Source organism: Mytilus edulis, chromosome 2 (genome assembly GCF_963676685.1).
Source record: "Mytilus edulis chromosome 2, xbMytEdul2.2, whole genome shotgun sequence".
NCBI classification, from domain to species: Eukaryota; Metazoa; Mollusca; class Bivalvia; order Mytilida; family Mytilidae; genus Mytilus; species Mytilus edulis.
The window spans coordinates 29,918,234-29,935,362 of record NC_092345.1 but is presented as its reverse complement, the minus strand read 5'-3'; the positions used below and the strand labels follow the sequence as shown (position 1 = coordinate 29,935,362).

Genomic DNA, 17,129 nt, shown 5'->3' with positions numbered 1-17,129 from the left:
TTTTTTTGTTTTTAAAAGAGGCGTAGGATACCAAAAGTATGTTCAAACTCATAACTCGGGGAAAACAATTAAGATGTTAAGGCCAAATACAAAAACAACATGATTAAAAGAAAATCAACAGTATAAAACATGAAAAGACACAACATAAAAAACCATTATCTTCATTTTTCAATTTTTACTCGAAGAAAAACGTAGACAGTCTGGTATTCCATGAAATTGGAACACACAAGATTATTTATCGCAAAATAGCATATATCTTATTCATTGAAATATATTGATTAGCTGGAAACATTTATTTGCATTTATAACAAGCTGCGCTTATTATCAATAGAATAGAAGAAACTTGGAGCAAAAGGACAAAATATGTTTACTAGAATACATAACAGAATCATAGGAAGTTTTATCATCATTCAGATGAAGTTTGTGTTAATAAGAGGTAAGTTGATATATTAGTAGTATTATACCTTTTCGTCTAAATAACAATTGAGCCAGACACACAAAACTGTAGTAAAGAAAATTTTGAAGTCTATATTATGTTCTTATATTATAGACTAATGAAGGGTATACACTTATATATACTTTTAGAACGATGTTTTTTCTCGTTCGAAAACTATTCGGTCGTATCAAATTCCGATGATTCGCACATCAAAAATATAAGGATTATGGTGAAGTATTAAATATCCAATGGTTTATTGAACACCGGATCTATACCAATCTTAACCAAAATCCACAGTATAATAAACTCGTATGTAATGTGCTTCAATATCAAGACATGTAATCATGACAATCTGGAAGATTTTATTTCAATTTATGTTGATTAAAATGCAAAATAAAGTTTGTTAAAAAAATTCATTCATTTGATAGTAATCGTGGTTCGTTGCTAATAGGGTTTTACTTCTTAGTGTTCCATCTTCAATTGGGATTGTTATGCGACAAGAGAAACCTTAAAATATGATTTCATTTTTCGTGCTTGCATTCAAAGATTGAATTTTCAGTTTTTTAACATTAATATAGAGACGATAAATATTAACCTGAATTAAAATTGAAGGGGAATCTCACAAGGGATGCAGTATGTTTTGACTGACATATTTCTCTTCTTTTTTTCTTCTTCTCCAGTAGAATTAAGACACTACTTAGTTATATGTGCTGCATTCCAATCGGACGTACAATGAACTAAATCAATTTAATGTTTATTTAATATTAAGCTTTTTCAATTTAATTGCAATAGATTCGCACATAAATAATATAAGGAATTATTAAGAAGTATTAAATATCTATGTTAAAGCCACAGTATCATAAACTGGTATTTGTTCTTTTAAAATTAAAAATAAATATTTTGGCTAATTTCTGAACTTGCATGTGGGAAAATATAAATGCATATAAAATGTTAAAAACTGCAATTTGACAGTTTTTGGAACATTGTAACTGTTAATAGGAAGTAATGTTTAAAATGATCATTTTAAACCAGAACGAAAATAATATTGGAAGTAATTGTATATACTAGATCTGTCTTTCGGATAATATTATAAAAAGTGTAATTCATTTCTGTCGATGATGTCCTTAAATTCAATGTCATACTTAAAACATATCATGTAAGTAAACAAATTACAGGAGATCATGATCTTTGTTAAAAAAATATGGCATACTCTTGAACCACAATTAATTTCGATGAATTAAACATACTTGTAACTATGACTGACATCACTCAACTGACCTTTGTACACATTTTGATAATTTGACTTTAAGTGGATTAAGGTTAATGATACAGCAACTCAACGATCATATTTTATATATTTGTTCACACTGGTAGGTACCGCTGCTAAATCATTAGTTTTTTTAAAGTATTTGTTTGCTTGTTTGTTCGTTGTTTGGTTTGGTATAATCCGATCCTTTACCACTGCAAATTCATAAGTATGATGTTTTTAAATAGTACTCTTAATTATATATTTTTTTAGTCTTCTATTTTGTATAAAGATTAAAACTTGCAGAAGTTAAACCAAAATTTATGGTGTTAATACTTTCTGGAAAAATTTAATTACCTAGACTTAATCAAGTTGTTAATTTTGATAAATCTTCACCTTTTATGTTTTGTACCTCCGCATTATAGGGTTTAGATATATTTTAAAGACACTTGTTTTGATATTTGAAATCTAAAGTAGCATTAAACATAAAAACGGAATTTAATTTTATCAAAACGAAATTATTGAATATTTCTCTACGTCGTATTAAACTTATAAACTAGTCTTTTTGCGATAATTAGTCTCATAAATATACCACCCAGATCTTTTACCAATCAATCATGACTTTGTTTGACGCTTAAACAAGTAAAGGAAAGTCAAAGAAGAAAAGCCTCAGTCTAGTGAATGGTTGTCTGACCTTGAAAATGTAATGAAAATTGTATTTTTTTTATATAGATATTACATTATTTCTAGTATATCATGTACATTGAAATCTGCAGGTGCAAATTTCCATATTCGATTTTCTACACCAGATGCAGGATATTTAGATGCAAAGTTAACAACTCGTAACATTCTTGATTACGTTGTCAACTTACAGAATTATGGAATAACATACGTCGACGAAATGTCATCTTTAAAATTAGAAATTAAGTCCTGCAAAGATGGCGTTGTGTTTCTCTCTTCTTCTGAATTGATGGATTCTGCAGAACCTTTTTATGAAATTGTTTTTGGTGCCTATACTAACACAAGGACGTATATACTGAAGCGAAATAATGACTCTTTGCTCCCATCTTCAATGACCGAGGTGTTCCCTGGTGGTCAGCCGACACACGAGAACAATACACTGAACTGTTCCGAATTTAGATCCTTTTGGATTACCTGGTCAGGAGGACACATCAGAATCGGGAGGGGACCTACAGTAGGTGAAAACATGTTTGTCGAGTGGGAAGATCCTTCACCTACGAATGTCAGAAGCATTGGTATGTGTACGTGGTGGGGTAACACTGGTCAATGGAAAATATACGTTGAAGGTAAATTAAGTATTTCTATTTTTTACATTACTTATCATTGATATGGTACTGTTTATAAATGAAGTCTTTTGAATTTGTTGAAATTCCGAAAAATTCTCTACTTGAGAAATAGATAATATGAGCTATTTTTGGAAAACCTTTAGAAATCTTTGTCCTGAACGCTATTCATCTCCGTACTTTATTCGATCTTTAATGTTTTACTTGAGGGTCACGCATCACTTTTCAGTTTTTGATGAACGAACGTGCGTCTGGCGTACTTAATTGATATAAGCATGGTGCATATTAGAAGGGTGTTTTGTTTCAAAGTACAATGTATGTAATAAATTGACCGTTATCCTTTTCTCTAATTTTTCGAGTGAGATGATGAATGGTAAATCAATTCGTTTATCCGTGATGACTGAGTTATAACGGAATCATCACATGTTATATGATTTAAATCCTATTATAAATGTTGTCCATGGAATGAGTTACAACAGTAATGACTCAGAGGACAAATATTGTTTTTGATAAAATCATAACTTATTTTTAACTGCATTTTGAATTTGGTTGGAGACGTTGTTAAATTTTTCAAAAATGAAGCGACATATGGTATGTATGGTATGTAGGAGAAATGTGTTTACATATACGGCAAATATAAAGATAAAAAAAAATAGAAACAAAAATAGAAATAATTACAGATTAAATCTGGCCAAAAGTTATTTGTCTCATCTATTCTATAAGAATTCCAAAATACAATACGTTACTGTTCAAATCATTACGATCAATTGTGGAGTAATTACCGTATTCTTTCTTCCGAACATGCATTCGTTCCGGAAGGTAAAATCATGTCCAATCGTCGGACTTTTATTTTACAAGAATGTATTTTATGATAAATTTGTAGAATAGAAACGATCAAAAACGGCATTTTAAGAAAAAGAAAAAGAACACTAAAATATGTAGCATTATTATGCAAAGAGGGTTTAGATCTATGCTATGTGTATTAATTTTAACTGTTTTCTAATTTTTCACTTGAAAATAATGTCCAGATTTTTTCTGACCCATTCTGTTCATGAAAAACAATATTTTTATGTAATGTATAGTTAATTCCAAGTATAACTATATATCGATATTTAGGTTTATTATATAAATAAATCTGGTAAAAATATTGTATGTTGTAAATAATCATATGTGTATATTTGAGAGAACAAATATTTATATGTTAAATATTACAATTATCTTCGCAGATTTATACAGTGGTTATTATAACGGTTGTGGTAAGAATAATACTAGAGCAGACTTGAATATTCTACAATCACTTATTTCAAGAAAAATTATTTGCAGTGCATTATGCTCGTTCATGGACGATTGCATTGGTTTTAACTACCAATATGTAACTAAAAGGTATTTATCTAAATGGTATAATAATTTATCAATCTACTCTTATCGCAGTTTTCACGACAAGGATGAACTAGGATAACCTATACATGGTAATATCTGTGTCATTTTGGTCTCTTGTGGAGAGTTGGCAATCAAACCACATCTTTTTTTTATATAGATACGAACAATATTTTTTTTATATCTTTAACAAGTGTGGACACAGATGAGTGTGGATAGAATGTTTGGATGTTTGACAGTGTTTTATGATAAATGTAGTTCTATGATTTTCCTATATGTGTTGTTAACTGTGTTGCACGATGACAACCAACCGGAGCATTAGGAGTATTGTTTATTTTATATTTAGTTTAGTTTTTATTTTCAAGACAGGCATGGAAGAGACACTAATTGCATTAGTTACCAAATGATTATGATAGAATATGTTCCACATCTTTGATTTTGGATACATTTTATAGTTAGGAGAGCAACACATAATAGGTTCAATTTTTCGTGATTTTTTTAAATTGGGAGATGCCATCAGAGATATGATATCTGAGAACATGATATAAGGAGCCTGTAATTCAGTGGTTGTCGTTTGTTTATGTGTTACATATTCGTTTTTTCTTTATTTTTTGTACACAAATAAGCCTGTTATTTTTCTACTTTGAATTGTTTCACATTGTCATTTCGAGACCTTTTATAGCCGACTATGCTGCATTAGCTTTGCTCATTGTTGAAGGTTGTGCGGCGACCTGTAATTGTTAATTTCTATGTCATTTTGGTCTGTTGTGGAGAATTGTCTCATTGGCAATCATATCACATCTTTTTTAATATGTATTTGCTAACTATTTGTATGGTTCTATTTATATATACTGAGTGCCAATGAAAACGCAACACTTGGTTTTTCAAAAATAAAATTTATATTAGAAATCATAATCTTTTAAACTGAATTGTTCTTGAAAATCAACAATTCTAACAATAGATCGATATCAAACAAAAATGTTTCATTGTCATCTTTCGGGCGCAATAGATAAACGAAACATCCAATGTCGAATCATCAAATCACAGTCCTAACTAAAAATGTTACAACCCCGTTGTGCAGCGCAATCTCGACAGCGCCGTGGAATTGATCATCCCGGACGTTTAATGTGATCTCGGGGAATGTTATTCCACTTGTCCTGTAAAGCAAACTTAAGCTGACTTTATGATATTGGTGGTGGTTTTCATCGTCTAAACCATGTCAAATCTGATGCAAAATTTGCTCTATCGGACCTAAATCTGGCGAAACGCATGACTTTTGGCCAAGGCTGGTGCCAAACATCTATGTAACCACCACTGATGATTTTTGGTACATAATAAATGATTTTTGGTCTAAAGAATTCGATGTTTACACCAGACAGCCGTTTAGATGTCGACTGTGGTCCTCTTTAACCGTTGAATTTCTGCGCAAATAGTGCTTTACTGAAATTGCTCCATAGGATCTACCGTGCCCACCATTGAACTCACGTGACCTTTGGACATCCATCAGAGTCGATATCAGATATGTTAAAGACCAAATGTATCGGTTTTACTGAGCGTTTCTTGCTTTTTGAACCCCGGGATGTGGCTTATCATAAACGGATCCATTTTTGTTGAATTTGTGGACGATTTGGGTTATTGTATGCTGTGAAAGGCTTCATTGGATCATGCCCGAAACTGCATGTTGCTGGTTGTCAGAAAGTCCTGGCATTTACTCAGCTGTTTATTGCAGTTTCCTTACAATAAGGGCGGGAAAATTCATGACATTAGCCAAGCTTTAAATGACAAAATCGTGAAAATGGTGCGTATGTTGAAAAGCGGTGAACTCGGTTTATGTCCGTTCAAAATAACCCTTACTTTGCATTTGTTCCAAAAATCACCCAACCCTAAAGTTGTAGACAATTGTCTTTAAAGTCATTTTCAACCAACTTTACAAAGTTCTAATATAGTATGAAATTCAAAACAGTGTAGCTGTGGCCATTGATTGACACATTAAAATCATTCATTGACTGGGACAATTTAGGTGAACGTTTGTATGTAACGACCAATGCTCACTATGTACTTTTTAAAGACACTTAAACTATGGGGTCACCAAAGGTTCTCAACACCTAAATAAAGTAATTCGAAAAATTAATCAGAAATAACACGATATTTTGATTTATATCAATTATATAAATCAAAACACAAAGGTTATTCCTGATTAATTTTTCGAATTATTTTATAATTAAAGGCGTTAAGAAACCTTTGTTGACCCCACAGTTTAAATGTCTATCGTAGGTACGTCATGAACAGTGGTTGTTACAGACAAACGTTCACGTAAATTGTCCCAGTCAATGGATGATTTTGATGGGTCAATCAATGGCCACAGCTACACTGTTTTGAATTTCATACTAAAATAAATAAAAATTATCAGACTTTTTTGAAAAACAAAAGTGTTGCGTTTTCATTGGCACTCAGTATATCTTTGTGGTGGCTTGTCAGTATCATTAGTAAAACACCTTAAAATGTTGAATTGATCCTCAGATTAGAAGACATTTATTGGTTTTTAGTAATGACAATGCCTAACATGATGCTTGGGCCTGATGAGCTAGAAAGTAAGCTTCTGTGCTGTTTTCTATCAATTCTTTGATAATATCTCCTTCAAAGCTGGTGAAAGCAAAACAATTTTGGTCAATGGACAAATAATGTTTGGTTCAAACAGAAAAAAATGCTTTTATCTCCCTGTTACTTACATTGTACATAGAAATGATAATACTTGGAGACATCCTTGTACATGAGAGTTGTCTGTAAAATCTTTATTTCACAACGAATGAATTGCATAACAATGAACTGAGCTCAAAGCAAAGCACTTTAATAATACACTTTGACCGAGAGCTCAATCCAGTGATATACTTTGTACTACAGGTCCTTCATGAACATCCATCAACCAGAACCATATCTCAATAACATGCCATTCTACATGGTTGGATCAGAAGTCCTGAAAAAGACATGATTTTTTTTTTATTGTATTTAAAGTATATATGCATACATGTAGGTTAAAACTTTCACAAATTGGTGGTATAATCATTCAGTGTCTGGCAACTATCAATCGCTTCATGCACAAACTGATATAGGTTGAGCATGAGTGCCCCTCTGTTGGAAATAAAAATATACCTCCACCTAATTTTAGTCAACTGATGAAGAAACATTCAAAACTATAAAATGTTATCAAAGACTTGTCAGTGTCTATATATAGCTAGTCACCATCGCCACTGAATCAGTGATATATGTACACATAAATACATGTAAGACTAAAATTAAAGTACATATATAAGACTAAAACTGACATTCGGTCTTTACCTTCATTCCCCAAGTCGTGTTCAAATCTGATTCATGATAAAATAAAAATTATAACCAATGAAATCAAAGGTAAATTAAGAGCCCCCCCCCCCCCCCCCCCCCTTGTCTGGAAAAAAAATGGTTGATTATTTAGAGAACCACTGGATCATGATCAGAGTGGTCCCTCTCTTAGGCAGTCAGTGGGCCCCCACTTATGAAAATTTCTGGATTCGCCACTGGAAATATCCCTCTAATAGACTAGCGTTTAAATCCCAGTTTTCTAATATGGTAGCTAGGTGGAACCTAAAACTAAAAAATTTGAAAAAAATATTTTAAATATATTTCAAATGCATGTACATGTGATAATATAAATTCTCCAAATTTCACTGTATTTTCCCTTTTGATGTTTTTCAACTACAGCCAGTTTGGTGTGGGTTGATGTTTGATTGTTGTACATGTTATATATCGACATGAGATTTGTTTATATACATACAACGCAAAGAAATTGTTCTGGTCATATAAAAAAATGTTAAGCGTCTTAATTTTCTTCCAGTCTTAGTACCGCCTACTTAACGTTTTTTTTGGTACAATTTTCAATAAGCACTGTTAAAGTGTGTGAATAACGTATAAATGTTAAGTTTAATAAAAGACACAAAAGCTGTATTGCTATCAATTCTAAAATGAGTTTTGAGGGTGGTGTGAAGAAGCAAGCTTATTATAATTATATATGCCAATCTCTTATAATATTATTTATTGGCAACCCTTATTACCCTCGTGACACAAGTTCTATTTATTTTTCACTTTTAAGAGGAAAATAAATGACTTAGGGTTAGCGCTAAAATTAGGGTAGGTCATCAGGTAACGGTAAACAAACATATACTATTTTTTTGCCTAAGACTAGTCATTTTGCCACTGAGTTTTGAGGGCAGTGTGAAGAAGAAAGCTTATGCCAATCTCTTATTATATTATGCAAGTGTATTTCAAAAATTTTGAGGAAAATACAGCAAGATTAGAGTTAGTTTAGCATGGGCTTAGTTTATTTATAAACATAATGTAAACTTACCTAAATTTTCACTATTAACTACTGAACAGGATCCGGAACACTAACAATACTATGGTACGAAAATACTTCTAATCTGCAACACCTACTAAGAGACCAAGAAATAAAGAGAAATCAAAAAGTGAAATAAATAAGTTTGATTGCACCTTGAGTGAATAATTCTACATATTCTCAAGAATTCATTTTTTATTGAATCTTGGATTTCTAAATACCTAAATTGACTGGCTGATTAAACATACACATGTATCAATGAACTTTAATAGATCAGGTTTTCAATGATCTTTCAATTTTTTGGTTTCCCTCTTACACCTCAATTGATATCAATAACCCCAAATAAGAGGCCCACAAACCATAAACTGAATACAATTTCATTAAATATCTGGGAATCCACCCCCTTTATAAGTAACGTACCACTCAGAAATATTAATCTTAAATTTATGTAAATGAAAAGTAAGCTCCATAAATAAAATTCAACAATGTGGCTAAAAATTGACCATAGATAGACAAACAATTCACTTACATTCACATTTGAACTATGTTTTTGTTAATACAAATTAAAAGTAAACGTCATTCAGACAGCTAAGCTAATTTGAGGCGCATTGCAATTCAAATTACAATTGATGGTAGGATGTAAACCTTTTCAAATGTGAATTAAACTAATTCAAATTAGTTAATGTCAATCCAATTCAAATTAGGTGTGAACTCTGTATTATTATCAGGTAGTTTTAAAACTGAAAGATACTTTTAAGGGAAGGGAAAGAAACGGTTGAAACCATGTGTGTTACAAACACTGTTTATTCAAGTCAGAATCCTGGATCTCAAAAGCACTTTCGTAATGTCAAATGAAAACATGAATATGATAGTAATATACAAAACTATTTATTACTAAGTAAACGACATTTATTTTAGTGAAAAATCTGCATTCCAGGTGTAAATTGAGGCAAATAATATCATTGAGTGCATTTTCTTGTCAAGTGACCAGCAGACATTGAAATCTACCTTTTGAATGAAAGGAGAACTCATAAGTTGAAAATGAATGATGTAAATCTAGATTCTAATAATAGCAAAAGGGAGCTCACATTCACAACAGTTAAAGCATTGCTGAGTTAGTGAACAGAGCATTTTTCTCATTAACTTAAATCCACCTATTGGAATGGATAAAACCCGAATTTTAAGACATAAGTTATAAAATATCTGATAAAAAGCAGTACTAAGCGTGCATGTTACGCTAGAAACATATTCAAAGAATACAGTTTTATAACTTCTTAATGTCATATCCAATATTTATCAAAACCTAAAGGGGAGATACATGTGTACATGCACCTTACTTCCTATTTTTTTCCGTGGATGTCAATACACCTAATCGCTATTTATTCCATACCGGATAAGTTCTAACATTACACAACTTTTTCATCCAGTTGAAGCTATCTGGGGGCCGTTGAAACAATTCACCATGCACAATACTTTTTAATGAAAACCCTTTTAACTTACCGTAAATACTTAAAACAAAATAATTTTTACTTCAATTTAATTTCGAAAAAAGTGGATCATACTATATTAAAGTTTCTTGATAATCGCTTTCTAAAGTTTTTCCTCCCTCAGCTCTCTACTGAAAAACCTCTATTTTCAGCCGCATGACCCAAACAGGAAGTTTTACATGTGACTGGTTTTGCCAGATTGGACTAAATAGCAATAAGGTGTATTTTCTGGGATTGTTGAAAACTTGCATATTCATCACTATCTGATTTTATGGGTATAACAATCCAGACAGACAAATAGCAATAAGGTGTTTAGGAAAACATGACCTAAAGCCTCCTTCATATAAGTCAAAAACTTGGGAACTCATAATGAATGGTCAAATGTGTTCAATATGAAAATTGCAGTTAAGATGGTAAAATCACAAATCAGCCGTTAACGAAATGGACTGAAAGTATGACTTTTGCGCAAATTTAAAAGGGAAACAGAGGCGGATTTAGAGGGGGGCCCGGCCCCCCCTTTTTGGGAAAAAATTTGGTTGCTTATATAAGGAATCACTGAAGCGTGACTGGAGCGGGCCCCCTCTTAGGTCAGTCAGTGGGCCCCCACATATGAAAATTCCTGGATCCGTCACTGGGAAATGACGGGGAAGGGGCAAATTAACATTCAAGCAGAGCAAATGCTGTTTAAATTAGTATGCAGGTTTTAAATATAGAGTGAAAGTGGAGTCATCTTTTTAAACTTAAGTTAAATATAACTTATGTAGACTTACCTTCTAATTCAATAAAAAAAAAACCACACACGACTCAGAACTATGTCTAATTCACTTGGACTACCTATGCAAACCTAAAAACAAAAAGAAATATATCATAAAATAGTGATTGAAAAATTCACAACACTTTGAAAGGATAATCCAGACACGTGTTACACGGGGAGCATGTTTGTTTACAAATAATAATGTCACGTGATCGCGCACTGACCTCGCATGTTGCATCGCCCTTACAATTCACCAATACATAACCATTTTCATGCAAACATGCAACGTGAATGTGATTGGTTATCAAATAATACAAAAATAATGCATGAACCGTTGAAGAAAAAATTATTTCATCAAATAGATGGATTTTCACTTTCGACACGAATAGGTCGAGTTGACATTTCTGTCATCGGAGATAGTATTGAGATAAATGGGATAAAACGGACCGTCAAAAAGGTCTAGAGAAGCACATCAGTAGAACCTTAACATGAATAAGTAATACTTACAAAAAATTCTCTAATTGATAAACTATATGACTAAAATTTCACGAAAATAACAATAAATAATTTTGTTCTTCGTGATGAAACTGCTTAAATTGGCGCGAAAAAATATTCTTACTCCTACTGCTTCACGTAAAAAAAAATGTATAGAATTGAATTCGACTACAGTTCAGCATAAAAAAACGTGAATATGCAAAAGTCTGATAATATGTTAATGAAAAAGTGTGTATAAATTTTCGTAAACGAAGTTACCTGTATACTTCACCAAGAACTACATTTGAGCGCAAAGATCGTATGTGTGATTCGGCTTATGTAACAATCGTCAATCGGAACTACTCGGCTATTCACTTCGTGCAACCAGAAAGGCCGAGTAGTTCCGATTGGTAACAAAGTACAACATGATTAATGGAATTTTTTGCGTTGCTATTAAATCATTGAAACCACGTGATTGAGGCCATCTATTTTTATTGCGGGTTCCACATATCTAAATCGGAATTATAGAAAAAATGGAATTTTGTGAGCAAAATCAAAACAGAAATGATGAACACTGCAACATTTCCATCAAAATAAAAATAGGATGGAGGATCTGTGTATTCACATTATTTGTAAAACTCTCCTTCTTCCTGTGAAGCGTGTGCTTTACATCGAGGCTTATTATGCTAAGCATCGACGCCACAGTACTTCAACCAATCAGACAATGTTTATTTGGGGCATTCTATCTAATTTTACTCAGATTTTGGAATATTTTAATCGAAATTATAGAAAAATGGAACATTGTTAGTACATATAAAATAGAAAAAGATGCATACTTTTAGCTGGAGATAATTTGGATGGGGGTTCTGTGTATTCACATTATTTGCACAACTCTCCTTACTGATGCCATATTTTGGAATTTCCGTGACCTAAATGGTTCGCGAAAATTAATATTTTTATATATAGTATAGTAAATATTTCAAATTATATTTCTTTGAACATGAGAATAAAACTTCATACAATTGGTGCTACTGAACGCATTTCTTGATTTTATTTTATTAGGAATGCTCCCCTCCCCTTGATAAAATTAAGAAAATTAAGGATACATAAACATTTTAGGAGCTACAAATAAAGCAACAGTAATATACCGCTGTTTAAAAGTCATAAATTGATCAAGAGAAGACAAATCCGCATTACAAACTTAAACATAGAGAAATACATAAACTATATAAGAGGAAAACCCATAGAAATGAACTATTAGATAACAACTGTCATATTCCTGACTTGGTACAGGGCATTCTAAGAACAACTGACCAACAAACTTTGCCTGACATTTTTGTAGTGTTTCTATAACGTCGCATGTTATCGTAAATACTTTGAGGTTCTGACATCACGAAGTGACACTTGTCATTGACATAGTTGTAATCGGTTGATTGACGTTAGTCGAACCTCTGATAAGTTTTAGATAATCGATCTGTTGGCGTTAATTGATTTGAAATCTTGCAATTGTGTATAAAGGTAGTAAAATCTATCAAAAATCTGTTTATCAAGTACCAAATCCGTGAATTTTTGTTTTTTTACATTTACAAATAAAACAACTATCGAGTTTCCGTACTTTCGACATACCATTTCATGCACTATATTTAACACCGCCGTATTCTTTATCTAATATAGTAAAAAAAAAAATCCTTTTCTTCCGTTTTTGCGCATGAACTTGTGTTATGTGTGCTATTTGTGTTTTTTTGTTGACACAATTGTTTGTCTTTATAGTAATTAAGTTTATAACGCAATGTTGACTATTTTACACCTTTTTGACATTTTTACCTATTGTGTTTGGGGTTGTTTTTGTTCACAAATTGGTGTCAACATAATGGAATTTCGTGTGACTGTCATACAAAGTAAGAGGTTTAGCGTTTAGCTAGCTATAAAACTAAGTTTAATCCACTATTTTCTACATAAAAAATGCGGTACTAAATCAAAAATATTACATTTATTATCCATTCGTTTGATGTGTTTGCGCTTTTTATTTTGAAATTTTATTAAGGACTTTCCGTTTTTTTAAATTATCTAGTACGGAGTTCGGTATTTTTACATGTCCCAAGTCATTATAAAATAGGAGTTGTGGTATGATTGCAAATGAGTCCAAATTACGTTAAGGATGTACTTCAATGAGGTTTTGGAATAAGTGTACAATGTTCGGACTCTTTGGTGTTTTTTCAATCTATACAAGGTAACATATTTTGCCCCATATCACCATTTTTTTAATGTAAGACTAAATAGTTCATAAAAAGTCTTTTGACATAATTTAAGCATATTCTTGATTTTTTCTTTTTTAATTTGAGACCCAAATAATAACAATGCAAATATAAGGTAACAGTCAGAGTCAGCCTTTTCCAGCCATATTTTATAAATCAAATATCTCGAAAAGGAGCTCTATTACCTATCTATACTTTTAGCTTATTTTGATCTTTAACTCATCTTCTTCCAGCTTAAACTATCAATTTTAAATTCTTGATTTATTCTTTTTTCCTAAGATCACTTAAGTACATCATAAAAGGTTATTGTTAGACATAAAAGGCTTTGACATTGCAATTTTGAAATGAGAAACATTTCAAACAAACAAAAACAACAGTATAATTCACAAAACAATGAAAACGTAAACTATATATAATAGATGGGAACCAATGACAATCACTGAGTTTCAGGAACTGATAATGAAGTCGTTTTCGTTGGTTGCTGTATGTCATAATTGTTGTTCGTTAATTGATTTTTTGCATCAATCAGGTCTTCTATTTATGTTTTATCAAATTTGGCAGTAGTTGTTTACATACTTGTCTGTTGTTGAAAGTTATCCTATTGCCAAATGGAATATGCTCGTTTCGGTTCTGCAGTTTGTTTGTTGTGTCGACTATTATATTATGTGTGTGTGTGTGTGTGTTTCTCTGTGATGAATCTTCTCAAGTGGGTTTGAGCTATATTTCTTTCACGTAGTGATGTCATTTCAGCCATATTTTTTATCATTGTGATAAAGCGGGATGTTTGGCTATACATTAAACAATGTTCAACCGAACACTTTTTTAACATGTCCTGTACTAAGTTAGGAATAAAGCAGTTGTTATCAAATAGTTCTCCCTATGTATATTGGCGTTTAGTTTTGTTTCAATTAAGTGTTCCTGTTGTTCCTTTGTTTACCTCTTATAGTTGATGTGCTTCCATCGGTCTTAGTTTGCAACTCGGATTTGTTTCTGTCAATCGATTTGTAACTTTTGAACACAGGATTACTTCGTGGGCCTTTATATATCAGCTTTCATGGTTCTTTCCTGATACCGCGGGATTGAATCGGAGTACTCAAATTTCTCTTTTATATGACAAAAGATGTAAAGAAAATTGCACATAAAAAACTATTTCAATACAAGTACTTACTTTTAAAGTAGATAACAAACAACAGTTACTATAGAATACAATCTTGTATGTTTTGCTGTTACAGGAAGCTTACGCAAATTCAAAACAATCTTGTCTTTGTATACACGTATATCGAATGCTGAAGCCAATTTGATACAGCAAACGGTAAAGAAAGTGAAGGATTTGTTTTTTGTTTATTTCATCTTTTTCAATGGCAACATTTAAATTCCTGGTAAAAACATATTTGAAGCCCAAATAAGGCTATGCTTTTCACTTTCAATTCCATATGGTTTAGTGTAAAATGCGCAAACAGTAGACTATCAAAACAATTCTGACACTAGTTTATTATCTGTATGTATTTTAAGCCACAAAATGCAATGTTTTTGTCACTAAATCTGCCTGAATATTTTGAAATTATTTGCTGTTCTTTCTATATCTATTACTTCGACTTTTCATTATGGGATTTTCAAAAGTTGCAGTATGCATGGCACCAGTGTGAATCCAATGATATAACAATAAGAATCATCAAAACCACAAAAATATATGTAAGAATTGTAATTTATGATATGAATATTTAAAGTTATAAACATCAGAATTTGTTATACTATTGAGTTTAATAATATTTTCTTCGTCTTTTACAGATGCGAATTGTTGTCTTTAGAGTCCGCCATATTGCCAGTAGATGGTGTCTCTTTATCCACAAAATCGTTTTGGAGGTTTTATACAAAATGCTTCAGAAACAAGGCTATGTGTGTTGGCTGTTTCTGAAAAGTTACAATAGCTACAAGAAAGAAGAGAAAAGCATGACTTGATACGTTTGTCAAAAAGTTTTTTTTCTTCTTACTATTATACTTGATTCTGACTACGCCCGCAAAATCGTGGGTACATGAATAAATTAAATTACGATTTACATTTCGTATTTTCAATTTATAAGTTACAATATCGAAATTAATAAGATGGATTTCGTTTCTAATCTCGTCATTTCACTTCCTATCAGACTTTTATGGTTTGTCGCCAATATGTTTCTTTATATTTTGAATTTTTATATTGCGTCGACTTCATATTTCAAATTCGTTACCACTGTCAAATTTTAGGTACAAAATGCTTCTAGTTGGAAATTTAAAAAAGAAAATCATTTATATATGTGTATGAATTCAACTAATAAGTTATATACAGGTATAATATGCAATCAAATGTTCATCAGCAATGCCTAATTACATGTAATAATTTAAACAACTCTGAGAATGGATTTCGAATAAAATCTATATATATAATTACTGATAGTGGTATTGGTGATACTTCTGAGTATGAGTAAGATAACTAGACTGAAAACACTGATATCAGTGCAGAACTTGGATTGAGTTTGACGCAGATGAAGGAGTTATAGGACCTTGGCTTACGTTCATAAAACTTCCAAGCATTATTGTCGTACTCAAGACTCAGGAATCAACCCATCAAAATACTGGATAATATTTGATACGACTATCACAAGCAAGTTATAAAACCAGGTTTAATCCACCATTTTCTACATAAGAAAATAACTTTAACAAGTCAGGAATATTACAGTTGTTATTTATTCGTTAGATGTGTTTGAGCTTTTGATTTTGCTATTTGATTAGGAACTTTCCGTTTTAAATTCCTCAGAGTTTAGTATTTTTGTAAATATCCTATATTCTAGGAAATTAAAAAAATATCTTAAATTTTTAACACGCAAATAAACGTGCTCAATCACAGCTTTAATTTTGTATTTGTATGCATGAAAAGATAATATATAAATAGAACCCGGTTTCACACGGAAAATAAGACTTCTGTATTTCCCAATTTGAATCAGGTAATTATAATCAATAATTAGGAATTAATCTCATCATAGATACCATAATGCGATTATGATTCACACAATCTTTAAAAAATGAATGCTTTAAAAAGTAACAAGTTCAAAGCTGCTGGATATTCAGGACAACAACTTTAAGCAATTTATACCTGACTTACAATATGACTATAGGTGGAATTTGTGACAAATGTAACCTCATTTGTGGACATACAATGTATTGTAAACAGTAGACACAATATTGTATTACCTACCAAACTACAGTATTTGAGAAAAGAATAAACAGTCGCAATATAAATGTGTGACAGCAATGTATTCCTAACCTACAACGTTAGCTTGAATACAGATGGGAAAGTGTGCACAATTTAATACACCTCATCAATGTATATACAATTCAATGTAAAGAATATACATCAATTTTATTAGCTACAAACTTTAGGGAACAGAATAAACAA

At 31.6% G+C, this 17,129-nt stretch overlaps 1 protein-coding gene across 1 annotated transcript; it reads left to right on the top strand.

Annotated features, from left to right (window-relative positions):
• Window positions 1-336: 336 nt before the first annotated feature.
• Window positions 337-15,756, top strand: LOC139511902 (C3 and PZP-like alpha-2-macroglobulin domain-containing protein 8). The gene is made up of 4 exons (XM_071299047.1): window positions 337-436; window positions 2,459-2,989; window positions 4,213-4,369; window positions 15,488-15,756. Exons 1-4 carry the CDS (start codon window positions 364-366, stop codon window positions 15,612-15,614), a joined length of 888 nt encoding a protein of 295 aa, XP_071155148.1. The 5' UTR covers window positions 337-363; the 3' UTR covers window positions 15,615-15,756.
• The last annotated feature ends 1,373 nt before the right edge of the window (window positions 15,757-17,129 follow it).